The sequence below is a fragment of the Argentina silus genome (assembly GCF_951799395.1).
Source record: "Argentina silus genome assembly, chromosome: 3".
Lineage (NCBI taxonomy): Eukaryota > Metazoa > Chordata > Actinopteri > Argentiniformes > Argentinidae > Argentina > Argentina silus.
Window position 1 is genome coordinate 19,843,086 of NC_139657.1, and position 27,367 is coordinate 19,870,452.

Below are 27,367 nucleotides of genomic sequence, written 5' to 3' on the forward strand. Positions count from 1 at the left end.
CACTGAGGGAGCCCCCCCCCCCTCACCACACCACCACCACCCTCCCATTCTCACCCTCCCTCTCTTTTAATATCTTCCTCTCTTTCTTCCCTGGACTGCAGTGCTCCAATAGGCCATGTGGTGCAGTGTGTACACGTGTGTGTGTGTGTGTGTGCCACTGTGGCAGCGTATCTAGGACTGCAGAAATCTCTGAGGGGACAGACAGACAACACAGGATTAACATTTGCTTTGATAACAGCCAACTGGTACAGAGGCTCAACCACCACCATAGTGTACCCTCAATGTCAAATCACACCACTGACTCTGCTGCTCAGCATAAAATCACTGCAGCACCAAAGAGGAGCAGAGTTTGTGTGTTTGAGAGAGGGGGAGGAAGAGTGAGAGGTATGTGTTTGCAAGAGAGGAGAGAGAGGTGTTTGTAAGAGAGAGAGAGAGAGAGAAAGACAGCAGAAGAGATAGGTGTAGCCTATAGAAAGGGAGACAAAGCGATTCACCTTCACCTTCAGAAGTCCTCCCTATTACATAAAAAACAGACAAGGTGGAAAACTAAGTGGTGCTGACAGTAACTAGATCCAGCAGGCAGCCATTATAACCTAACCCGGCCTTACAGACAGTAGCTAACACACAGAGAGAGGAGGAGGGGAGGACAATACTGTACTTCCGCTCCCCTCCTCTCGTGTGTCTGCTCCTTATTAGATGAAAGATGGAGGGAGGAACCGCAGTAGCACAGCAAAGCACTTCTAGACCCGACCGATGACGTCATCCTTCCCTCCCTACCTCCCTCGCTCGCTCCTGGTTTGTCGCTAAGGGCTGCTCTTCTTGGCAAGCCTCTCTATCACTTTTAATTACCCTTTCTACCTGCACAGGCATGCGCACATACATGTGCGCTCACACACACATCCACACACACAAACTCTCTAATTGAGTAGGCAGGTTCTTGCGTTTTCCCCTGTGTGATGAGTGTGGGTGTGAGTGTGCGCGTGTGATGAGAGTGGGTGTGTGCTCAGCACTCATTAGTTCCCTTTGTGTTTTAGCCCGAGAGACAGGATGTGTGCGCGTGTGTGTGCGCGCGTGTGTGTGTGTGTGTGTGTGTGAGAGCAGCAAAAGAGCCTGTGCCCGATAACAAGGCCGGGGGAAAAGCAGTGCCAGAGGGAAAAGGAAGGAAACTGCCATTACATCAACAGTCACTTTCAACAAATAAAAATGTGTGTCTGTATAGAAAATAAGATGTGTGTGTTTGTGTGAGAGAGAGAAGCTGTGTGTGTATGAATACTTGCGTGCGAGAGAACATGTGTGCGTTCAGTGAAGAGAATGACACTGAACTTGACAAGGAACTTCATGAACAGAAAAACAAAAGAGTTGGGCATTACCATGGCCGGATTTAACAGTTCAAATTACAGGAAGTCTGCTTCGTTTGTGGATGTAGGAGGAAGACAAAGAAAGCCTATTCATTAAACTTGTGACTTAAGAGATAACATAATGCTAAGAGGGGAATGAATCATTGCCTAGGGAAAACCGTAACTCGTAACTGGGATTGTAATGCTTCGGACATGAATGGACCCACTTGCCATCATGTCAACTGAAAGTGGGTTAGGGGGTACAACAAATAAACACACACTGACACTCACCAAAGTTGCTAAGTGATGGAACCACAAGGGAGGGCTGTTGCTACAGTACTCTTGGGGAGGGAGGGGGGGGGGGAGGGAGGGAGGGAGGGAGGCGTTTCGTTGTCTTCACTATGCAGGAGAAAACAAGAGGGCGAGACCACCCCTCAAAGCTAGATATACAGGTTTCGGTTTGACTCGACCTCTACGCCACCCACAATTACACGTGGCCATCACAATGAATGGCATAATGCCCAATGACGACAATTTACATACAATCATTACTCCTTGATTGATTAGCCACGCCAAGAGTCAAATAGCTAACAATACAAATCTGTTTTAAAGACTAATGGAGAAAGTGAATAGGGCCAAATACTCTTTGGGAAAAGATTTAATTTTCCGAAAAATTATTAGGTTTTTGGAAAAAACAGGTTGTTAGTGGAAGCAACGCTACTTCCATAACCAATCTCTCTATTGATAAAGCAGGCGCAGCATGCCCATGTTTCACTTGGAACAACAATGGAAACACTACGACCATCGCAAATAGAAATGTCAGAAATGTGAGACGGTATCAACAATGCTACCAATCAAATCTTGTTCAACCTGGATGTCTTCCAACAAACCCATTCTCAATGGAGCGAATGGGAAAGGTAACCGGGGGAAAACTCCTTACCTATTTAATGTATAGGAGCCATTCCTTTTAAACCTCATTCCGGACGATAGGAATCGGATAAAGAAATCCAGAATTGATAACGTTCAGCTTGCGATGTACCTCGAAAACGACCGCTTCTACGGTTGCAGACAAGGAACAATACAAAAACGGAGTTCCCGTGCACTCTTCTTTTCGCTCTCTCTATTGCTCCTTCCAGACCTCCGCCCCCACTTTGGTTCCCCCGCTTCCGTTGGGCAGGGTTTACAAATCGGGGGAAAGCCGATAGGTCCCTCGTATGTCAAAACAATCGCTTCAATGCAACAAAAGAACGATGGATTATGAACTACGAGCATCGACACAACTGTTTCTTAGGACAGAGACTACTTTGTTTTAGTGTCCTCAGGAACCCACTGACGTAAATCACGAGAACTTTCTCAAACACGTAAGATCTACAGCCTTGTGTTAAATGCATACTCTCAATCATTCTAGTATACACTACCACATCACTCGTCTGAAACCAATTTGGGTTTGAATACCATTGTCAATGAACGCACACGCAAAATACATCATCTGCTTTCCAGAAGAATGACTCATAGATGTGACTCCTTTTCCATCAACGACCACATATTCGCAACCTTTATCTGGTGTGTTTCCTATCTCGAAGGCTATATATCATAGAGCACATGTATTCTAAAATCTCTGGGTATATTTTCCTCAGTATGCTATAGACAGAGGCAGAAGAGACAACACAGACTCCCAGCAAACACTTGTCAACGCCTGAAGGGTGACACAGATTTGACTCTAAGAATAGGTCTGGGGATCCATTAATGCCATCTAAACCCATAGCGTGCCTGTGACGTACGTGTGTGTTGGATTCCAGACATGAGTAAGAGTGCCTTAAAGGAAATGTGCATACAGGAAGCTTTGGCACGTCCAACATATCTCAGTGCAGTTCATGAAACAATGCAAATCTTGCAAAAACTAACCATAACTAGAAAGGGCATTGAGTGACAGTGTCATGGCAAGAGTGCCTGGGGTTGATTTTGGACTGGGCAAGTGTTTGTTAGTGAGGTGATGTTTAGATGACATTGAGTGGTGCTGTGAGGGAGTTACCTCTATATCAGCCACCACAGCTCAAGTCCACCACCCAGCTGGCACCCCTCTCAGTGTCTCCATCAGATAAGTGGGTGTCATCTGAGGGAAGGTGGCTGGAGGTTTATGCTATCAGCAGATCTCTACCATTAGGTGTATGTGTAAATAGTACTAAAGCCGGACTGAAGTGGAAGGACAAGTTTATCTGGGGTTTACCCTGAGCTAGTAAGGGAGAGAACCACTGGCAGTTACGTTGGAGTAGCAATATGAAGCAGCAGATCGTGACATTACAATTGGATTGGATAGGTGTAATCAGGCTTCAACTACCAGTGTTCAACTATCCAGTCATGTCTGATCGGTGATTACTTTGAGGAAGGAGAGATGTACAGTATTTTTTGTACAGTAGGGGAGAGACTAAAGGGACCTTCCTGACCAGCAGCCCGACTAGGTTAAAACATAAAATTGACCTTAACCTTAATAAAACCCTTAACCCTAACCTAATTTGAACCAAATCGGTTTGCTTAACAGTTTTCCCCTATTTTGAAGATATTCAGCCCTGGTCTCTCTGCTAAGCTCTCTGAGATTGATGACTGGAAGGAAGGAGGAACATGTGGAGAAGGATGGAAGGTTGGAATGATAGATGCAGAGTTTAAGGCCGATGATGTAATGCATCTGGCTCTGCGATTCACCACCTCCCTCAATAGTCGTGTGCGTGTGCGGGCTGATGCTCTCTCGCTCTCCTGCACCACCAGAGCACTCTCCTGCTAGCTGCAATGGCTCCCAGGTCGTTTCTTACCATAAGAGCAGGCTGGCACCAGAACTGCTGATCAATCAATCGCTTTGCTAGACGCTCACTGCAGTGTTACACAACAACCACTGGGGGAGGGGGGAGGGATGTGAGGAGGAGAGGGGAGGGGAGGGGAGGGGATGACTGCAAACCACAGGGACAATTAGTCAGGCCTTTATTGCACAACTGAACACAAATCCCTCCCTTTTCCCAACATCCATTCATCTATCCAGCATCTCACCCTCCCCTCTGTTCATCCCTCTCTCCTTCAAAACCTTCCTTCATTCATCCATCCATCCCTTCATTCATCTAAACGCCTACTTTCTCAATCCCTTCTTCTCTACATTCATACTTCACTTGTATCATTAATTCTTTTGTTCTCTTCCACAACCCTCTCTCACCTTCCCCTCTTCCCTCCCTTCTGGTGTATGTTGTGTAAGAGCAGCAGTGTGCTAGCATACTAATCATGACCCCAGTGGTCAGTTGTTGTTGTCTTCCCCTTTTTTCCTCCTCCTCCTCCTCATCATCTTCATCATCATGCTCAAAGCCTTTCAACACTCTTTTCTGCCTCTTTAGTTTCAACAGCCACCCTGCTGAGAACAAAAATCTCTCTCTCTCTCTCTCTCTCATTCATTTAACATTTATTGGTAGAGTGAAGCTTCCAGAAAGGCCTGTAACATTGATTGCAGCACATTACAGAGCCGCCCAAGTCCTCCCCCCCTTTTCTGAGACTTTCCAGGAATACAGGCCAAAGAGCCCGATCTGACCACACACATTTGCACACACATGCTCGCACACACAAACTGGCGCTATAGTCAGGAGGAGAGGCCCAGACCCATCTCTCATAGGAGGGGGAGAGAAGCCATGCTATGTGCCAGGTATGTTCAGCAGCACAAGGGTGATACTGATAGAAAACACACTTACAACACTGACAGCCTAATGTAGAGCCAAAAATGGGCTTGGCCCACAGACATGTGTACACACGTACACACACACACACACACACACACACACACACACACACACACACACACACACACACACACACACACACACACACACGTTAAAGCTGTATGTCTGAGTAGAGGCCAGGGGCACAGAATGAAAGAGCCTATAGACGTCCAGGCAGACAGACGCCAAGGGTCTGTGTTGGAACATACAAGCAGGGCTATCCTGAGGATGACTACCACATTACTCACCTTTTATAGGAGTCTCTTACTAAGCTTAGTGGAAAATAACATGATAGAAAAAACTGGGACAGGGCCAGCATGGATGCTCTAGTTACCTCAATGTTACTGCTACTCTATTTTCTGGTTTGAATTACACTTCCACTCCTGGGGCCGCCTTAAAAATAGTGGGCCTATCTGGACCTATGATGCTATTTTCAACACTATAAATATTTTAATGGTTATGGGGCTGGTGCCTGACCAGATCTGTTATGGTAGAGCCTAGCGTCATCATCCTTCTCTATGGAGTTATGGTCCGTTTCAATTAAATTCCAGTCAGCTAAAATTAATGTAATTTAGTCTAGTAAAAAATTCCTCAGAGAGTAAATGGGCAAAAATGCACCTAGCCCAGCTTTGTCAAACTACATTTGCTACTGGTGTCCATTCTAGCATGGCCAGTTAGTCACTACCAGCTGTCAATGGGAACACTGGCAGTTGTGATATAAATCTGGTGCTGCAAATGATGGACTTGACCACGGTGGTTTGCTTGGGCACCACCTGCTGATACCCAGTGATAACGCAGCCCTCAGCAGGAATGAGTGAGGACCAGCCAGCCATTGCTGTCTCACTAGCTAAAGCTAGGTATGCTGACTGATAAGTACTGGCATTGCAGTCATGTGATGAGAGAGAGGAGATGAGGAGAGGAGACAGAGCAGGGAGCTTGAGGGTTAGAAGGGAAGCCATTGATGTCCTGTTGACTGGTATGCTGTCTGCAGGGGAGGCTGGTGGAGGTAGAAGCCCATCCTCCGATTTCTACCTCCACCAGCCTCCACTCGCTGGCTGCTATTGCTGCTATGTGAGGGAGTTGAGTTCATGTGATGAAGGAAAGGAGATGAGGAAGGTGGATAAGGAAAGGAGACGAGGAAGGGAGGAAAGGACCACAAGGGTAGATCAGATACTGATAGCCCATTGGCTTGTAGGTTATCTGGCAATGCTGCTATGTGAGGGAGTTGAGGTCATGTGATGAAGGAGAGGAGATGAGAAGAGGAGTTGAGGAGATGAGGAAAGGACCCTAATAGTAGATCAGACATTGATGTCTCATTGGCTGGTATACTGTCTAGTATTGATATCTGATTGGCTGGTATACTGCTTGGTATTACCGGTATGCTGCAGGAGTTGAAGTCACGTGATAATGGGAAGTGTTTGTTAGAGCCCAGTGCACTCTGGGAGTCACGATTATGCAACACCAAGATCTGATTTCATGCTCAATGGATCTCTCTCTCCTTCCTCTGTATTCACGTCTCCCAGTCTTCCATCCTCTCTCTAGTCAATACACCATTTCTTCATTTCATCTCTCTTCTCTATCCTTCAATCTCTTCTCTCCCTTTCCTTTTCGCACAAATCACCTTACTCCTGCCAGGTAAGCATTTATAGCCACTAAAGGTTTCTTAAACAAGGTATGAAACTGGAGTTATACTGCCCCACTGTGGCAGCACCAGGAATAACACTCATTATAACACTCACCAATATTCATGGTGATGACAATGAATCATGCCTTTCTCCCTTTATTAAGGTAAGGATCAGGGTGCAGGGGTTAGGCCTACCGAACAACCAAAGGTTTAATACTATGCTACATTCCTTCCACCAATTGACCATGGCATGTTAGATGTTAGTCACAATATTCTGCCTCAACACTGTGTTGTAGGCCTACTTTCCACTTAGAACCTTCCACTTTCCACTTAGCCTTTAAATCTATGGGATCCCTGTTTCAGCACCAACAGCAGGTAGGAAACATAACCCTAATTCACACTAGAGCAGAGCTGAGCCATACTGTACTGTGCTCGCCTGCTTAAGCTTCCACCACGGTTGCTGAAACAGCGTTGGAAAGGACAGTATGAAAGGAAACAGCCAGCACAGTACGGCTCGGCCCTGTACTGTGTGAAGCCCCAAAGGGACAGAGGGAGCAGAACAACACACCAGACAGGTCATAGCCTTACGACAGGTGGCATCATTTCTATGTGGCGCTCGGAGCTTCAATCAGTGCAGATGGAGCAGCGCTATCTGACCTGAGACAATGCAGACAGGTAAAACCGGAAAAGGCAGACAAATTGGCTCCAGAACACATTAGAGAGGTGTTATCTCTCTCTCAGACAGGTCTCTACACACACACACACACACACACACACAGGGTGTGTGCTTTGTAGCACATTTAAAGGTCATGGTTTGTCCAAGGCCACCCCTGAGGTTTGAACTATCTGGGGCATCATCAACGTACATGACATCTGTAAAAGGAGATTTGAAAACATTTCAAAATGTACCAAACATAATACAATATTATGTCTGGACAAATCCATTTCAGTTTTATCCAGTTTTATCAAACAGTCATGGTACAAATGTAACAAAATGGAGCATGTCCTGACTATGGGGTTGTCCCCAGCTTTGCTTTGCTACGAGTAGTTCTAATCCTGGCCCAGGTAGATAATCCATGCAGTGGCTGTGTCTGTCTAGCTACAGAACAGCCCTGAACTCCACAGCTGCCGGCGATTATGTAACGAGATGAGATGGGGTGTGTGTGCGCAGTCTGGGCTCAGTGCGGTCCAGTGCCCTGCATTGACCACTCTCTACGGTCCAGTGCCCTGCATTGACCACTCTCTACGGTCCAGTGCCCTCCAACCACCTCCACCACAGCTGGTCACATCTCAGCCACTGACTGAGTGAGCAGCAGCACAAACACAGTGAATACAATAAAGATGATATTGACTAGTGATATAATCAATCCTGTTCATGGAGATTTTGGGCCCAGCTCAGCAGTGGCGCACCTGATCCAGCAAATCAAGATTTTGAAGATCTGTTGGTTAGCTCAATCAGATGTGACAGCACAAGGGTTGGGACAAAAACCAGGACCCACTGCAGCTCCTCAGGACCAGGATTGAGTATCAATGATATACAGTATATATAGATTATGATTAAATAGATGCTGGACGTCTGGAGTCTGCTCAGAGGAAGAGAATGAAGGTGAGGGAATATCCTTGCTTCTCTTTGTTGTCACATAAAGACCAGCACAGTTAGAGGCCATAGATACTGGAGACCAGATTGGCGCTCTCCTCCGCAGAGGGATTTTTATTGAGGTGTAAATCTGTTGTAGTGGGATATATATATATGAGGCCAGCGGTTATTGGAGCAGGACACAGAGACATCGATTTACCCTGAAAGCTACTGCACAGCCACAGTACTGTCTAATTACAAACTATAAAATATGCCAAAGGATACGATGAGTGACTGTACTGCGTGTGCCCAACTATAAATATCCAATTAGTGTGTGTGTGTGTGTGGGAGGGTGTGAGTGTACAGGTTTGGAGAGTAGAGTGTGTATGTGTGTACACTTATGTAAAACATTGTCTGTGTGTGTGTGTGTGTGTGTGTGTGTGTGTGTACACGTATGTGAAACTGTGTGTGTGTGCTTCAAAATGTATTTTCTTAGTGTCTAAAAGTGTCTCTTGTTTCTACACTTTAGTTCCACTTCCATTCTGAGTAGCAGCAGCTGAGAGCGGTGAAAGCTGTGCTCCACAGATAAAGCCAAAAGACGGACGGAGGAGTGAAAGATAGACAGAGCGAGACGAAGGAGAGACATGTGGTGAGAACGAGGCCTGCTGCGAACCACTGATACATGTACTTTGGCTATGGGAGAGACACACAGACATACACAAACAGTACATGAGAATAGCAGCACTTCCTGTGTTTGCGTGTGTCAGTCTTTCCCTTCCCCCCTTGAGGTAGCGAACAGTGACGGAGACTTCCTGGTTCCTCCTGCTCCAGACACAAACAGGCCTCAAATATACAGAGAGCCAGAACAATGAGGAGGAAGGAGTGCACAATACAGTACAGGGTGGGGAGGGAGGGAGGGAGGGAGGGAGGGAGGGAGGGAGGGAGGGAGGGAGAGAGATACACGCACGCACGCACGCACGCACGCACACTGCAGGATAGAAAACAGGGACACTGAACACGCTGATTCAGGAAGAAGTAGCTTGTCATAGCACAGCTATGGTTTTCAAAGCACACCTCAAGAAGTAACCGCTAACCACACGAGCCCGAGCCTCGAGGCTAAGCATCACACAGGAAGCCAGCAGAGAGAAAGTGAAGAGTGGACAAAACAATCCAATAATCAATAATGTGACAAAATGCCGATATTCCAGTATAAGCCCCATTAGTCCTAGTTTACAGGGGTCTTGTAAGCCTAAAGGAAGCCCTGGGCTGGCTCAGGCTGGCTAGGCCCTGTGGCATAGATGTGATACAGAAACATAGAGAATATGGAAATAAAAAGCCAGTCCATTTTAATTTTAAGACAGAAATATTATGAGGGGTACCATCTTATACATAATACCTCACCTTTCTCATAATTCCTCTCTTCCTTCCTAATAAATCAGGATGAATCCATCTATTTGTGTGTGAAAGAGGAGACAACTATTCTTAAGCCCTGAGCTAGATGAGCTCACCAGAGCAGGCCAAACCCCCTGACCCAGTGTTCCTCAATGAGAGGAAACGGATGTGAGGATGTCAGCGTGTGCACACACACACACGCACGCACACACAGACACAGACACACACACACACACACACACAATCTGGGGGCGGTGACAGAGAAGAGCCTGAAGAGCAGAAATCGGGCAAGTCATAGCATTTTACTGTCATGCAATTATAGTGCTTCTTACTAACAAGAGGGTTTGCCATACTGAACAGAGTTGCCATGTTCAAGGGTTATGTGTTGTCTATTTTGTTTCTAAAACCCCTCTGCTAAGATGCAATAAGAGAACCCAGGTAAGTTAGGTTACAAGTCCTGGTCCAGTTAGCGTAGCGGCTAGGCTAACAGTTAGAAGCCTAGTCTCTGTCACACATCTGGAGCTCCATACATCAGCCATCAGTCACCATACCAACCACAGAGCAGGAATGTAAACAATACAGACACCCTCCTGACCCACCCACACACACCCACCCACACCCACACAGAGAGCGAGAGAGAGAGCGAGAGAGAGAGAGAGGAGGATAGAAGAGAGATGAGGGTGGGAGAGGAGAAAACAGGTGAAGAGGAGAAGATAGATGGAAATGGGAAACCTCCTTGCACCATTCCACACTGATATAATCTTTACTTTCCCTCTCATGACCCAGAGGAGCCCAGAGCTAGCGAGGTCACTTAGCCTCGTTTAACCACACAATAGCCAACCATATTTCACCACGACACTCTCCTCTCACCTCTAATCTAAAACAGCCTGAGCTGCTGACTCCCCTGGCCTCAGAGATATACGACCCTACCCTACCCGCTAGCTACGCTATCACTGCTTAGCTAATAGCCTCTCTGCTGTATAGGAGGCAGGCTGTTAGCTATGTTAGCGTAGCAGCTTTTATCTCTGCGTGCCATTAACACCAGCCCAGCTCAGTGATCCTAGTGATTATAAGGCCATTTTTAAAAGGCCATACTTAACAGGCCAGGGAGGTGAGCAGCAAAAGCTTAAAAAATGCTTTTAAAAGCCGAGTGTGTGTGTGTGTGTGTGTCACCCAGACAGTGTGTTCCCCAGACAGCCCCTCTATAAGCCTTCAGTCACTGAGACTTACCGGTGTTTACACACACACTTCCTCAAAAGGGGATATCAGAAGCCTAACAGGGGCCAAAAGGAGTGTGTGCCAGTGTGTGTGTGTGGTCGTCTGCTCCTTACAGATGGGTTAAAGCAGCAAGCTCCAAGCTGCAGGCAGAAGTCCAACGACCCTGGAAGATCTGTTCTCCCCCTCAAAGAGCTCTCTATAGTCTCTCTATCCTCTGCCTAGAGGAGCCCACATCACAGAGAAGGAATGGAGCACACATGCTCACCATCTCTCCCTCCTGCTCCCCCTTATCTCTCTCTCTCTCTCTCACACACACACACACACACACACACTGTGGAGATGCAAGGTCCATATGGTCTAGTGAGAGACATACGGGTGTGTTGTAGGACAAATACAACCCTTAGCCACACAAAACGATTGCAGTGTGTGACCTATTACCGTGTGCCTCATTTGGACAGTCAGAGATTACAGCATGGACCTTTTCGAACATTTGCTATCTTGTCGCCAGAACAGTGAAGGACTACTAGCATATGTCTATTTCAGTGCACAGAACTGCAGTTAGCCTACTTGGCCGTATAAAGCCATCTAGGAATGGGCAATATTTCTAGCCTACACACTCCTCCTAAATAGAGCCATTTAGAAAACTTTGATATTTTGTTTCTTTACTTAGCAAAATCCAGTCAGGGAGGGTTGGGTATATTACTTCAAAACAATAGTTCAAACTTCAATATTTATTGAATAAAGCCATTTAGGAACTGAGACTTTATTTTTTATTCCTGCAATTCCCCTAATCCAAGAGCACCTGTGGATGTTTGGACGCTCCTGATACATTCTTTTTGCAGGTAAAAGAAAAATGCATATATCCAAATTGATTATCAGTTATTGGTTTGTGTACATCTTTCAAAAGAATAAACAAGGCTAAAAGAATGGTGCATCCCATGTGGTTTGATCTAATCTATATCACTCAATTTGTGTGGAGACTATGCTTTTTTTTATGATAAATGTCAAAACAATTGCCAATTGATATATAGTGATTTGGAATTAAATTGTTCATATAGTCTATATTTTACCCATACCCTGTCCCTCTATTCAAATACATTTGATACATGTTCTCATTTTAAATGTTGCGCGAGGCCTACCTACTGATTTACAAAGCCACATTTGTGCCTCTATTCAAATATATTTGTATATATGTGTTGGTGTTTGGAGAGAAAGCTACACATGACAACATCCTTTGTCAATGGTCTGATTAGGCCTTGTATTATACACATACAGTCATACTCACTTTATTAGGTACACCTTGCTGGTACTGGGTTGGACCCCCTTTTGTAGGCCATCTGCTTCAAGGTTCTACGTGTTGTGCGTTCAGAGATGGTCTTCTGCATACCTTGGTTGTAACGAGTGGTTATTTGAGTTACTGTTGCCTTTCTATCATCTCAAACCAGTCTGGCCATTCTCCTCTGACCTCTGGCATTTTTGCCCAGAGAACTGCCGCTCACTGGATATTTTCTCTTTTTCAGACCATTCTCTGTAAACCCTAGAGATGGTTGTGCGTGAAAAACCAACCCATCTGGCACCAACAACCATGCCACGTTCAAAGATGCTCGGTTTGAACTTCAGCAGGTCATCTTGACCATGTCTACATGCCTAAATGCATTGAGTTGCTGCCATGTGATTGGCTGATTAGATATTTGCGTTATCAAGCAGTTGAACAGGTGTACCTAATAAAGTGGCCGGTGAGTGTATATTTGACTTAGTGCATTTCCCTTGAACGCAGCAACCTTGCACTGTACTCCTCTTCATTTCACGGTTATAGAGACCACTCTTCTCCACCTTTCCTATCCTCTCTCTTTTACCTCTTTATTTTTCTCTCCTCTTCTTCTCTCCTGCCCCAACCTGTCCCTACAGTGCAAAACATGAGTCACAGCCATGGGAATAAAACACACTTATCCAGTTTTCATACCGCAAATGCTATGATCTTTTTAAAGGGACACCTCCAAACATCAAAGTCAGTGTGTGTGTGAGAAGGGAAGACATACTGTTCCCACTTAACATCTAATCAAGTTACAGGCATGAGAGAAGAAATGATTTACAGCATACTAAGGAAGGCATTTCGACACACACACACACACACACCCACCCACCAAGGTAAAGTTCAAACCAGGCAAACAGGATGGGCAACACACCCATGACATCAACTTAAACTTCCTGTCCCATGTAGCTAAAAGAAAAGTTCAAATCCTCTATCCTCTGTCTCCTGTCTACACTTTTAGCTTGCCATTCTTCTTCTTTCCTCTCTCCTCTTGCCTGTTATATGCATAATCTACAATATCAACCTCTCTTTTCTTCTTCTTCAACCCTTTCCTTGCTCCTTTCTTTTTTCCCTCTCCCTCTTCTCTCTCTTTCTCAGCATGGGCCGGACACAGCCTTCTGTAATCCAATTAAGAGAGGGAAAAACAAAGGAGAGAGGGGAGAGGAAGAAAAAGGGAAGGGAGAAAGAGGGGTGAGAGGGACAGCAAGAGGTATCGGCCTGTCCATGGCTGAAGCTTGGATCCCCACCAGTGCTCAGGAGAGGACGGGGAGCAGTGTGTGTCTGTGTGTCTGTGTGGAGCCTGGTTGTGGCCGGCCTGCCTGCCTGCCTGCCGGCCTAATGCAACCCACCGTACACTAATCCAATTACAGTTCAGACCAGCCTACTGGCCTAGCCTCAACACCAAGGACAAATCTAGCTGCACCAAAGCTAACCCAGACTTTAGAATAGCATCCTACCGGCTTCATGAACAAAAGCAAACCCTGAGTTTACACAGTTTGGCTGCTTCGCTAAGAGTTAGTTAGCTAATCCTACTGGCTGCATTAAGGCTATAATGTCTAAAACCTTACCCAAGGTTAACCTAAGGGGTTTGAATGATCTCTTTTTCTGAGGCTACTTGTACTTTCTCTCTCTGACCACCTCTTTCTCCCACCCCAATTGCTCTATAACTTGCTTTTCATCCTTTCTTCCTCTCTTAGTCTCTCCGTGACTCAGCCAATCGCTGTCGCCCAGAGGTCGGACATGATGGAAGGTTAAGGACAGAATGACATAAAGATGGAGGGTGGGGGAGCTCTGTAACATAAGCAGGCATGTGTGTGTGTGTGTGTGTGTGTGTCTGACTGTCTGTCTGTGTATCAAGGGCCACTGGTCCCTCCAGCTGTCCCTGTCCCAGACTCCATGGAGTGGAAAAGCAAGATGTAGAGTCACAACAGCAGCCTAATTTGCTCACACGCATGCATACGTCACACACACACGTCACATACACACACGCAACCTGTACAGCACATCCTGCATACAAATGTAGTGTTACGTAGTGGGGGATGGGTGCAGGTTACATTCAATGTTCAAGTGCAATATATCTTCAGTTATGTGTGATATTTAAATGTTTTGGTGTTTTTGTTCTCAACTGTTAATAATACAGTTATAGACAAAAATAGTGTTTATCTTTTGGGGAAAATGTATCCAGTCTCTGTGTATATTGTTGTTGTGGGGTAGGGAGTGGGGTCTATAGATTGCAGGAAAAAGCAGTTTCAGGTGTTTGAGAAATGCTCCCCCCGCCAGAGCGTGCGTGCGTGTGTGTCTATTTAGAAGGGTGGTGTAGTGTAGGTAGCAACCCAAATCCTGCTGGAGGAGTTTCAGAATAACAGACAGGATATCTGAGTGTTGTATATTTTAAAGGCCAACATTAGTCATTTTGACATTATTTTGCTGATATATAACATCCTGGGGCTGCACAATGGTATTGCACAATGATTCAAGTCAGAAAATTGCCATTTAGGTCAAAGTATGTGTATTTTGGGCGATACATTCTATTTTCTTCTATCATCCTCCTAAAAGGATTTCCCACGTGCCATGACATATGACATTTCATACAGCTTTAGAGCTGAAGTGTGACGTGGCTAGCCTGTTTTTAAAGTTAGCACAACACATTTCGACACATTTTATTGAGAATTGCTCCTAGCTGTATCTGCCGTTACTTTCCCAAATAGCTTTGTGAATTACTAACATCACCACTCGGTGCTTTTGTTTTTTCAAGAAAAAAACAGTAAACAAAACTGGCTGGCGTGGGCCTTTAACTGTTCCTCAGTCAGTTGTAGCCAGCAGCGGTCTATGGAGATGATGAGGTTTGACAGCACATTTGCTGCTCCCAGGCCTGTGGCTGTTAGCTAGCCTGTCTCTATGGAGCACCGCCATAGTCCAATCGAGTCCAGTCCAGTCCAGCAGACTCTCAGGGCCAACAGGGATCCTGCTCAGAACAGGTCCAGGGCAGTGGGTGTGTGTAGCGGAAGGGCCTGTGCCCGATAACAAGGCCGGGGGGAAAATGGTGCCTTGGTGTGTGTGTGTGTGTGTGTGTGTGTGTGTGTGTGTGTGTGTGTGTGTGTGTGTGTCGGGAACACAGTGTGAAGGGGCTGAGCAGAGGGAGGAAGGATGCAGGAAGGAAGGAAGGAAGGAAGGGAGGGCTCAGGGGTGAATGTGTGTGTGAGATGGGTTGAGGGGTGCAGGAGTGGCAGATTTTGCCCAAATCCCTTGTGCTGGAACTAAAGCTCCATTGAGACAGCATGAAGGGAGAAACAAGCATGAAACAGCCCTGAGAACTCACTCACTGAAAAGGGAGAGAGGGGGAAATGGAGATGGAGACACAGGGAGAATGGAAGACAGAGAAAGTGTGTGTATGTTTGCTCTCTCTCTCTCTCTCTCTGTGGAAAAGCAGAATGTAGAGTCACAACAGCAACCCAACTCACTTGCATGTACGAATACGTCACACACACACACACACACACACACACACACAACCTGTACTGTGACGACGCTCTATCACAGCTGAGGCATGATGGGATGCATGTGGCCAGGGAGGGGAGCATATGTGCGTGTGTGTGTGTGTGTGTGTGTGTGTGTGTGTTTTGTCATGTGACTGTTCGCCCCCCAAATGTTTTTCTTTCCGTCCGTTGGCATTGCCAGTTCTGGGCAGGGCAGTGTGTTACAAAAGAGTAAACACAGTCAGAGCACAGCAGGGTACCTCACTCCTGCCAAATCAAAAACACAGAGAACACACACACAAACAAACACACACGAACACACACACACAACACAGGGCCCAAGGACAAGTCAGGAGCGGACCTTTGCAGTGTCCAGAATTTCCCATTGAGTCTAACACTTAGCAGCAGCAAAGCAGCGAAGTGTGAATATGTTGGAAAAAGGTTTAACTAAAGTAGCCTCAAGGAATGAGGGACAACCCGTTGGCCAGAGAGATTGACCACTGACATTGGGTGTTCAATAAACGTTGCGCAAAATCATTTGTCACTAGAGTGGCCTTCAATAACAGTGACTGGTCAACTGCTCAACAGGTGAATCTCTGATAGGCTAGTTCTCAGTACGTGTCAGCTGAGTGAGCAGAGTTACTTTAAAAGGCAGGCTTGGGGCGCTAGGTTAGGTTAAGCAGGAGTTGTAAAGACCAGATCTGGCGTAGTGGTGTTGGGTTGCACCGCACTCATTGCATGTGCTGTCTCCTGAGGCCTTTTAAAGATCAGCACACACACACCATCAGTTCAAACTGCATTCAGCAAAAGGTCAGCACGCACGCACGCACACACGCACACCTTATGCATATTCAGTAAAAGCCAAAGTGCAGAGTCATTCTGGTATCACTTTCATTTCTCGGAATCACCTTGCCTGAGAGACTTGCCTGGAGAGAGGGAGGGAGAGAGAGAGAGAGAGAGAGAGAGAGAGAGAGAGAAACGAGATAGACAAAAACCTGTCTCCAGAGACAGAGACAGAGAGTGCGCAGTACTGTTTATATGAGTGGACTTTTAAGCTATTTTCCTGTTGAAGGAAAAGGCTCAATAGAACCTTCAAATCTCTCTCAGTGTCTTCAACTTAGTAATATAGTAATAGGGCCAGGGGGTTCAATCAATCCTCAGTGCAGATTGAGAACAGTTCTCTGTTCAGTTTGTGCAGCACTAGTGTAGCACTGGCTAGTCAACTACCACAGCCTTGTTGCAGTGACGTCCCCTTTCCATGGAACCTGAAGTCATTGTTAGTCCCTTGTCACAGTCGTCACACTGCCGCAAACAAGAATGCTTCCTCACAGTCCGAGATCACACGAGTGTTGAACCTGCGTCCTCTGTACTGCCAACAGACGTGACATCATAAAATACCTGATGTGAACCAGCTACACCACCAAAGAAGCAAAGGCTATATTTGAACTTGAGGAGTGAGTTTATCATTTCAGCTTGGTTACACCCTTGAACCATAACAGCTATGCCTTTATGGTTTGGTGGTAGGCCTACCGGTTGCTTTGTAGGGCTAAGAGCTGCCTGGTAGGCGCACATACAGTATGACAGCTGGAGATGCAGTGTCTAGCTAGCTGTACTGTGATCTGTGATGTGCTGTGTCATCCTGTGCTAAGCTAAGCTGTGCTGTTCTTTGTGTGCTGTCGGTCGGTGTTGACAGATGCCCTGGGAGGGAGGCCTCTCTCTGTCGTGATAATATATGCAATTTGCCATGTCCCAAAATAAGGCCCGCAGCAGCACTAATGAATACTCATGTTGTTAGCAGCACAACCAGGGCTAGAATCCCAGAGAACTGAGATGCTAAATGAAGCGTATTGTGCAAGACGGGAAAAGCAGAGGACTCTTCCCAAATGAGACTCTTCTCCTCTCCTCCCTCAGCCCTACATACTTGTGCAGAACCAGGGCAATAGGCAGGGGCGATACTGTGGTGGGTCTACTGTATACCACACACATTACCACTGTCCATAAAGCTGTTCTCAGAAACAACCTGCTGCTAGCCACTAGCCCCGGGCCCCTGGCCTGTAGAGGCCAGCGCTGCCTTCTGCTCTAGACGGCTGAGCAGACTAGCATTGACAGCAACTAAGCACGCAACCATCTCTGCACATCAGTGTTCCACCAGAAGGGGAAGGGGGGGGGGACTGGGAGAAAAGGAGAGAGTAAACAGAGGGACTGAGAGAAGGCCAGATAGAGAGAGATGAGAAAAGAGGTGGAGACAGAGAGAAAGGCAGAAGAAAGAGATGGAGAAGGAGGGTGGTTGAAGGCCCTTGAGGAAGTGAACAAACTAACAAGTAGCTGGTCCCTCAGAGCACGCCACTCCATAACATCACATGCTTGGCCCACAGCAGATCTAGCTCCAGAGATATGGGTCTAAAGAGAACACACCACTAGACTCTGTCAACTCACTCACTCACTCACTCACTCACTCACTCACTCACTCACTCACTCACTCACTCACTCACTCACCTCACACACACACACACACACACACACACACACACACACACACACGTGTTTAGTTTGCATTGTCTTACAAAAAAGCTGGATTGTGTCATCCTAAAAGGCCAAAATACGACCGATTCTCTACAAAGTGTTTTGTGACAAATTACTTTGAATTGTGTTACAAGTGAAGTGTCGGACAGCAAACTGATCCAAATAGAGAGCATTCTATTTCCGAGCACTCTTAGCTTCATGTTTCCATAGAGTAAGTCAACAGGAGCTCCCTTCACTCCCAGTGTATCTGTGAAAGTGGTGTAAGTGAGTCTGGTACAGACAGGCCTGACGGTATGCTGAGGGTTCTACAGCATTGAGATCAATCCTAATAGCCTCAGAGACCAGTGGGAATCATAACATAAGTGTGTGTGTGTGTGTGTGTGTGTGTGTGTGTGTGTGTGTGTGTGTGTGTGTGTGCATGTGTGTTGGGGGAAGCTACCATTCTAGACCAGGGCAAAGCGATGTAATCTGTTGGCCTCTCTACCAGAGTAGAGGAAGACTATGAGACAGAGACAAATGATGTCTGCTCATCTGCTCACATTATCCAACTCTAGATCTTCAGCTCTAGCAGCGGTAACCTCAGTTACCTGGGCTGGCACACACTGCCTTGTGTGTGTGGGTTGTGTGTGTGTGTCTTGTGTGTGTGTGGGTTGTGCGTGCGTGTGTGTGTGTGTGTGTAATAAATAAAGGACCAAGGTTGAAAATGAAGACATGGCTGCTAATCACAGCTGAAGAGAAATGTACGACCACATTTGGAGCCTCTATGTATACACCATGAGTCAAAGGCAAAAAGGGGTGTTACCCACACACACAGGAGCACGCACACACACACACACACACACACAAATAGACATACACACGCACATGCAAACAGACACACATCGATACACTACACACTGTTTTGAATATCTGTAGCATGACTATGAACATAATAAATAGCTAGGCCTGTCCCTCTGTTTGAAGTCAGTTTATATGGCTTTCATAAATTCTCCTAACAGCCATCCACAGCTGCCCATTGGCTAGAGATCATGTGACTCATCATCATCATCATCATCATCACTATTATTATTAATATCATCATCATTATAGCTCACAGCTGCTGTCTGGATAGCACCACTGTTTTTCTCATTCCATGCCTACTGAATCGGTAAAAAACATGCAAAATCGTGACCATACATTAAATGTTTGATGCTACTCTATCATGTGCCCATATCACTGTTCCTATTTCATTTTCTGAAGACACTATGGATATCAGATCAAAGTGGGGCATGTTTTTGCAACTGTTGGCCTATATGCTGAAGGTCAAAAATGTAAACATTGCGTGTGAATGCATGTGTGTTTATGTATGTCATACAGCCATTAACCATAACACTAAAGACAGCCTCAAATATGGACATTGCGCAGGTCTCTCTCTCTCTCTCAAAACATCTGTCATGCCAGCCTGTTTCCCGCAGCAGGAAAAGACACATTTAGGCGTCGCACATCTCCCCTGTGATGTAACGTCCTGTCGGAACCCCGTTAAGAGATGTGGTCACCTAGATCAAATGTGCTGCCTGAACAACACACACACACACACACACACACACACACACACACACACACACACACACACACACACACACACACACACACACACACACACACACACACACACACACACACACACACACACACACACACACACACACACACACACACACGACTATTGAACCCACACTCAGTTCTCTGTCTGTCCCTCAACACAACACACCCCAGTGACCTCAACTTAAATCTGCCAATTACTGCACCAGCCAGTGGACAAGCTCGGCTGCTCCACTCCATCTTTCAGGCATCATAAGCTCCTGTATGACCCTCTTCATCCCCCCGCCCCTCTCTAAGCAGTTATTAGCCCGGTCTGTTCTCTCCATCTCTCCCTCCACAGTTATCAGGGCCCTGTCATTCTCTCCATCTCTCTACCATCAGGAGCTCTCATCGCCTTCTCCAAATCTTTTCCCCGACCATGAGTCTCTGCATCTTTCTCTCCATCACTTCCCCATCAATCATGGCCCTGTCGTCCTCTCTCCATCCCTCCATTGCTCCATTCCTTCTATCAGTTCTGGCCCAGGCTTCCGTCCTTCACCCTAGGTCTGTATTCAGAGTGATTACACGCTTGGTTAACTCATTCATGGACTCTCTCTCTCTCTCTCTCTCTCTCTGATGCACACTGGACCAACACCTGCTTGCTTTGCATGCATTCAGGCCACACGCACATGCATGCATATACAGACAGATACACCTTTGGTGTAAGTGCACTTAAACATGAACTCACAAACAAGTCAGGACAGGTGTTGGAAAAAAACACAGAGGCCTAATATTGATGACAAAAGCTTAGGCTGTGTATGGTTGGCTACATTATTGTTATTATTATGCAATAGGGTCTCAATAGGGTCTCACTTCAACAATTTCACAAAGCAAAACCACAAATGATTTCCCCTGATACAGTTTGAACAACACAGCTATAGGATTCCAAAAACAACAACCTCCAAAACCCACAACTGTGTGTGTGTGTGTGTGTGTGTGTGTGTCTGATAAAGATTCATCTGACGACCAGGCGCTGCCAGATAAGCTTGAGGCGAGAGCCAGCACATTGAGGAGCTTCATAAGTGTGACAACAAGTGGGACATATCTCTGAGCAAACCAGTTCATGTCTGACAACCAAAAAACCCCAACTTGGGGCAGTGAGTGAGTGAGAGTGTGAGAGAGAGAGACCTGCACAATGCCGATATTTTAGGCTGAGGAATGTCAGAAAAACAAAGAAAATTAGGCCTAGGCTAGTTGAAGTCGGTGGCTGGGGCACCAAAAGGGCCACGTTATCATCTCTCAAACTAAATGTCACGCTGAGGAGAACCACCCAAACAGCAGGCCTCCACCCTTCCTCTGCTCTAACTCACAGCACTGAGATCCGTGGCTGCCTAGGTGACACACCTTTCACCATGACTCAAATCCTTTTGTGACACCATGCAGACAAAGGAACTGTTCTGTTCCTGTCATTCTCATTTCCCAGCCCAGTCACACAAACATTGAAATGAACAAGGTTTTGTGTCTGGAATGGTAGCATCACACCAAGCAGTTGTGTATCTGAGACAGAAGCACTCTTAAATGATACATAGACAGAGACAGAAATAGACCGAAATTGGCTGGAATTATACATAGCAAAGTTGGCTGGGAGTTTACATAGCAATATTTGAGGGTGCCTCTGTACAAATTAATATGCAATTTCCTCAAAATTGAAATAGGTTTGGGGGAAAATCAGCTACAGCACATGGTGGGTGGGTGGGTGGGTGTGGGGGACAACTATATTCACAGCGAGTGACAAACATTCAAATGTTACATTCCCAGACTACCCAGACATCTAAATGAAGCATCCAGAGAGACAGATCTCCTCCAGAGCTGGGAGCAGGTGCATCAAAACCTCAAGAGGGGTCACTTGCTAACTGGCGATGATACTGTAATTACCTTCTAGTTGAAAGCTGATCACTGCTATGCAAAGTTATCAACAACATCTTCATTACCCCTCCCTCTTCACAGGCAAATATGAATCAAGCTCTGCACATGCTTGATCCACCGGACTTGAGTTTGCATAGTAAACATTGTGCAACTCAAGTCAAGAAACAAATCTTGACCCTATGGCCAAGAAACAAAGGAGAGTTGTAATGTCTGATCTATCACGGAAAGACTGAAATACTAGAATCGCTATCATAAATTGTGATGATGATGGGTTAGCCTCGTCCTAGGCTGGGTTAAAGCAAAGTGTGAATCCACAACCAGACCTATCCCACTGGCAAAACCATGCAGGTTAGAAATTCTCTGTAACCTGTAACTGTGAGCATCAACATCAAGTACCAGCTATGCAAGCCCCCTATCTCTTTAGAACGGTGACATTAAAGGCGGAAGTACAACCAAAAATAAAGTGACAGGTCAGCATCGCAGCTCGAGCGAGGTGTCAACTCGCACCATGTCACCACCAACACCGCACCAGCGTGACACCTTTACACAACATGGTCAATCTCCTCAAACTACACTGTCATGAAACTCGATAATGCGCTATGTAGTTGATGAAAATATAATGTGTTATACGCGTAGTGTAATATGTTGCTAGTCGGCTAGCGACGTAAAAGCATCCGTCTGGATAAGTCACCGGGCCTGAACAACTAGCCCGCTAGCGTGTTAGCCAAAACCCCAAATACAGTAAGCCATCATAGCTAGCTCGCTACCGTGTTGAAGCACTGGCACAACAACGCACCTTGCAAGTGAAATAAACAGAACATTGCTTGCTAGCCTGCTAGATAAATCTGTCCTATAAATAAGCTATAGACAGCATGTGACGGGCTTCTACAAAAATACATTTTCGCGACCTAATCTGGGCGCTGGCTATGCAACAGGCCACGGGATGCTCAAAATATCGGCTAGCCGGTTAACGTTACCGTTGCCCAAAAATGATAACATGCCATGATCTCTATTTAACTAGCTAGCTGGCTAACTAGCTAGATGGCTTGCTAAGGTGGTGGGGAGAAGTGAGCTGTATTCATCATGCATTACTGAGATCAGTTGTTTTGTTGTGGTTGGTTTTCAAAATTATATCGGCAACCTCATAAGCGATTATTTCGCTGGTACGCACTGTCAACCTGTCAACGGTAGAAGGTTAGCTAGCTATCTATACTCACCCCATTAACCAATCCATGATGATGTTTGTATCTAGCTAGGGATAAATCCACCAAGAGCTGGAGGCGACCCCCCTACTTTATCCGGCCACCCCTCGCTTCCCCGCCGGCCCCGAATCCTGTCGCTCCCTGGATCGGTCTCCCTCTCTCTCGACTCGCTGGTAAAATGTCAAAACTTATTACAGGTGTCCTTGTTTTGATCCTGAGATTAGAAAACAACAATAGCATGAAATAGCTAACAGTCAGATAGATGGTACTGCACCGAAGGCGAGCGAAAGGAGCGCAGCATTGAGTGACTTTGAGCTCGAAGACAAGTGGAGGAAAGCGGGCAACGGTCTCCGTCCACTTTCCGGTCGGCGAGGTCCCGTGTCTTCGCTCTACCGGGGATGTCCACTGGCGTGTCGAATGTCCTTCGCAGACTGTAGAAGGACCGAATGAATCGACTTGGGATGCAGCTAGTTTAGCTAACTACACTCTGTCATGAGTCCTTGTACTGAATTAGCTGTTGAGCTCCAAACGCTACAGCGATCTTCAGCTGCTGCTACGAACGAAATCCGGAAGTAAACACAGAACCATCCGACCCCCTCCCTCGTGCGTCCGCGGATGTGCTACGACTCACGGGGGGAGGGGGGGGGGGCATCGATGGGATATGTAGTTGAAGTGTTATTTACTCCAGAGGTCATCAACTCAATGATCAACTCTGGTGATGGGGGAGCTATTGGGTGTGCAAGGTATTGTTTCAGCCCAGTAGCACTAACCCACCTGATTCAGCAGTGCGCCGCACTGCACCTATCGGTCGCTGTCCACTGCCGGGTGGGTGCTGATTCTCGACACGTCGGACGTGGGTATCAATAAGTGGATAGATGGAGAAACTTCACTTGTTCTTTCCTTTATGTTTAAGGGTTTTTTGATGTTTTATGAGGCAATGTAGCCTACTGGTTAAGGCGTTTAGCCTACTGGTTAATAAAGTAGGCCTCGGCCTACAATTCAAGATATTATGTTTATTTTACAGGCACACTTTGTTTAGACGATCAACATCGCAAAAGAGAAAAGAGAGAAAAAAAGAGAAAAGAGCGCTCTTGTACAGTATGCCGTCTGTTTCTCTCTCCACTCATTCACCCCAATTTTTCTGACTCCCATTTATTTTTCTCTGGCCTTTTCTCAATCTCTCAATGGCCCATCTCAATCACCACCTCTCTGTTGTAGGCCTTATTACTCATCTAATGACTTTTTCTCACCCCCTCTCTGTCTATTCACTCGCCCCTCTCTCTGTATTTGAATCTCTGTACGCTCTCTCTGCGCGTGTGCCTGTGCGTGTGTGTGCGTCTCCATCTCTTTCTGATATTCTAAAAGCCCATCAGAGCGGGTCTTATGGTGGCAGTCGCATCAGTATGTCCCCCTCCCTCCTTCCCTCTCTTAGCCCTCTTCCCCCCCCTCCCCGCTCCGCTCGGGATCCTCGGGATTCTATAAATAACAGTTGCACATAGGCAAGTGAAAGAATGTTGAGAATAGAAGCCCTGTTAACAGGAGGCAGAGCCAGGCGATTGGCTCACTGACGCTCCGGTACCCTGGTGTGCTCCAATCAGCTCTCAGAGAGGCGGAGTAACGAGGGTGACAGACAGGGAGCTGGTGGAATGTTCTCAGCGGTGGTGTAGGACCACTGTGAACCACTAGAGAGAGCTGTGGGATGTTTGTTTATTGGCGGTGGCTCTTGTATACACTGAATGAGCCTGATTGGTACAGAATGCAGTTGACTCTAGTCTAGACACTGATCTGTGGTCAGTTCCTCCACTAATGGGAAACGTTTGTATTCAGAGAGAGCAAACTGGTCCCAGATCTGTGCCTAAAGGCAACTTCTATACACGTCATTAACTACAGAACTATGTAACTAGCAGTCCATGTGACTCATTGGTGGTGGTTCATTTGTGATACTATAGCTATAAGATATTATATTCAACAAGGAGTATTGTTCTTTGGAGTAGCAGAGCCTACATATTGAATTGACCCTAACCTCCCAGTCTTTCTTCTCACCTTGCAGATGAGTGCTAACGAGACTTGGAAGTCTGGCAACATAAGACTATGATGACCCTTATGCGTTAACCTCAGAAAGGTGTCATCCAGCATTTCTAAAACTGTTCCTTTGATGCATGATGTCATGTGATGATTGCATGAATAAACACATGACTCTATTTACTGTCTTAATCACTGTACCTTTACCCTTCAGAGGGTTATCACCCACTGTGTCTGTAACAGTCGTCCTCAGGTGTCAGTCGAGCAGTTGGTGCCAGAGAGAGGCTCCATGGGAAACAGAGCTCTGTTCTGGGCAGGTGCTTGTCTGGGCCGGCCAAGGTCACTTCCTGAAACCCATCCCGGCATCGATACAGACCCACGCACAGATCAATGTGCTCCCCCCATCCTATCCTGGCCCGTACAGTGTGCCTCAGGATCGACTCCTCACCCCCCCTCACTCCACACTTCCCAGGCCTATTCTGGGAGACGACCTCAGAGCAAGAGGGCACTCAGGGCGGGTTGGGTTGTAAACCTCTCAGTCATTCACAACAGAGACATGTTTTTATCTAAATCATTGATCTTGTTTTGGATTATGTCAACTGTTCATATCAACAGTCATATTCATAACATGGGCAGGGGAGAAATGTCAGATAACAGGAAACATGATTTACAACAAACATTGGTAAAAAGAATTGGGGACTCCTCCATATTGGCACCATTAAATGACATCACAATAACATTCACAGAACCACCTGAGAGTCTGTCTCACAGTCAAGAGTGTGAGATTATTGGAACTCTTGTGGCCAATATGGCAGCCATTAGAATATCTATTCATTAGAAATCTCATCCTCTTCTGTCATGCCCTGAGGCGCCATCATTCACTGTACTGTTCCACACACAGGATATTCTGTCATCAGGAAAAACAGGCTTCAGCTTAATGGTTATTAAACACAAGCAATCCCTTTTGTGTCCATCTGTTTTAGGAACAGCTACATAAATACACACAACCGCAGGCACACACACACACTCACACAAATACACACACACTCACACACACGGACGCACAAACACACACACACGCATGCACACACACAGACACACACATACACACCTATAGATCACGTCAATAGAGACAGTCAGGGTGAAGTATTGGCTGTGGCATCACTGATATGATTTATTCATAGCCAGAAGGCGGTAACTCAAAAAGCCATTAGCAGGCATTACAATGGAGACACCTCACATTACTCTCACATGAATAATAAATGCGTAATAGATGCAAAGTGGAGGTGTGTGTGTTTGTGTGTGTGCATGCATGCGTGTTTGTGTGTGTGTGTGTGTGTGTGTGTGTGTGCGTGTGTGTGTGTGTGTGTTTCTGCTTGTGTTTGTGTGTGTGTGTGTGTGTGAGAGAGAGATTTTTCTGGCCAAAAATCTTTTTGCTGAGGAGAATCACTTGACCCGGTACAGCTGACTCTCTCCGTTTGCCTCATACAGCGGTCACTTCCTGCCCCAGAGGATGCTGAGGTAACATGGTCACATTTCATCAGTGTTAGAGCTTTTGGGCTCAAGGTGAGCACAGGGGCAGAGGAACAGAGAGGCCAGGGCTGCCAGGGCCACACACGTATGACACAATAACTTTTCACAATTTCAAGAACTCAAAGCACATTTTTACTTGGTGCTGTCTCATCTGTTTTCCGTAAAATATGAAAATAAAGAAGCATAAAATGAACTCCATTAAGCTGCAATAACTATTCACTAGCTACTTTGATATAAAGCCTATGTAGTGCAAAATGTTGCGACACAAAAACAAACGTGTTAATTTAGGACTTTGACACCAGACAGACAGATCCATATTCAGCCAACAATGCCAATCTTTTTTCTTTCTTGTGATCAAAGCATTAGGAGATGAGTACTGTATAGACTTGTCTAGCTAGGTTTCAAGTTGTGTGTGTGTGTGTGTGTGTGAGTGTGTGTGTGTGTGTGTGTGTGTGTGCGCGTGCGTGCGTGTGCGGGTGCCTGTGTGTGTGTGTGTGTGTGTGTGTGTGTGTGTGTGTGTGTGTGTCTGTGTGTCTCCCATCAATGGCTCCACACTGACGCCTGATGTCTGAGTGTGTGACTCACTCTTAGCCACATTACTCATGTCTACAGTACAGACCTACCTGGCTCCAGCATGGGGTGAGGAGAGAGGGGAAGAAGAGAGGGGGAGGAGAGATAGGGGAGAACAGTAGCTCGAGGAGCACAGCTAGAGCAGAGGTGAAGGAGGAGAACGGGCGTAGAAGGGGGTGGGGGGGGTAGAGAGAAGAGGTGAGGTTTATAGGTAAGTAGAAACTATAGCACTGTTTGTTTCATGAGGAAAAAAATACAAATAAAAAAAAATAAAAGTCCAATTCACTTTCTCAAAAACTGTAGGTGACTGTTTTCATAAAGGGATTTACCATGACTGTGTTTGAACC

At 46.2% G+C, this 27,367-nt stretch overlaps 1 protein-coding gene across 1 annotated transcript in view; it reads right to left on the reverse strand.

Annotated features, from left to right (window-relative positions):
* The window catches only part of mob2a (MOB kinase activator 2a), a 56,598-nt gene extending 33,148 nt beyond the window's left edge, over positions 1 to 23,450 (reverse strand). The window contains exon 1 of the mRNA XM_083666888.1: positions 22,911 to 23,450. Coding sequence (XP_083523014.1) covers positions 22,911 to 22,927 — 17 coding nt within the window. The 5' untranslated portion in view covers positions 22,928 to 23,450. The remainder of the gene's footprint in view (positions 1 to 22,910) is intronic.
* Positions 23,451 to 27,367: the final 3,917 nt, after the last annotated feature.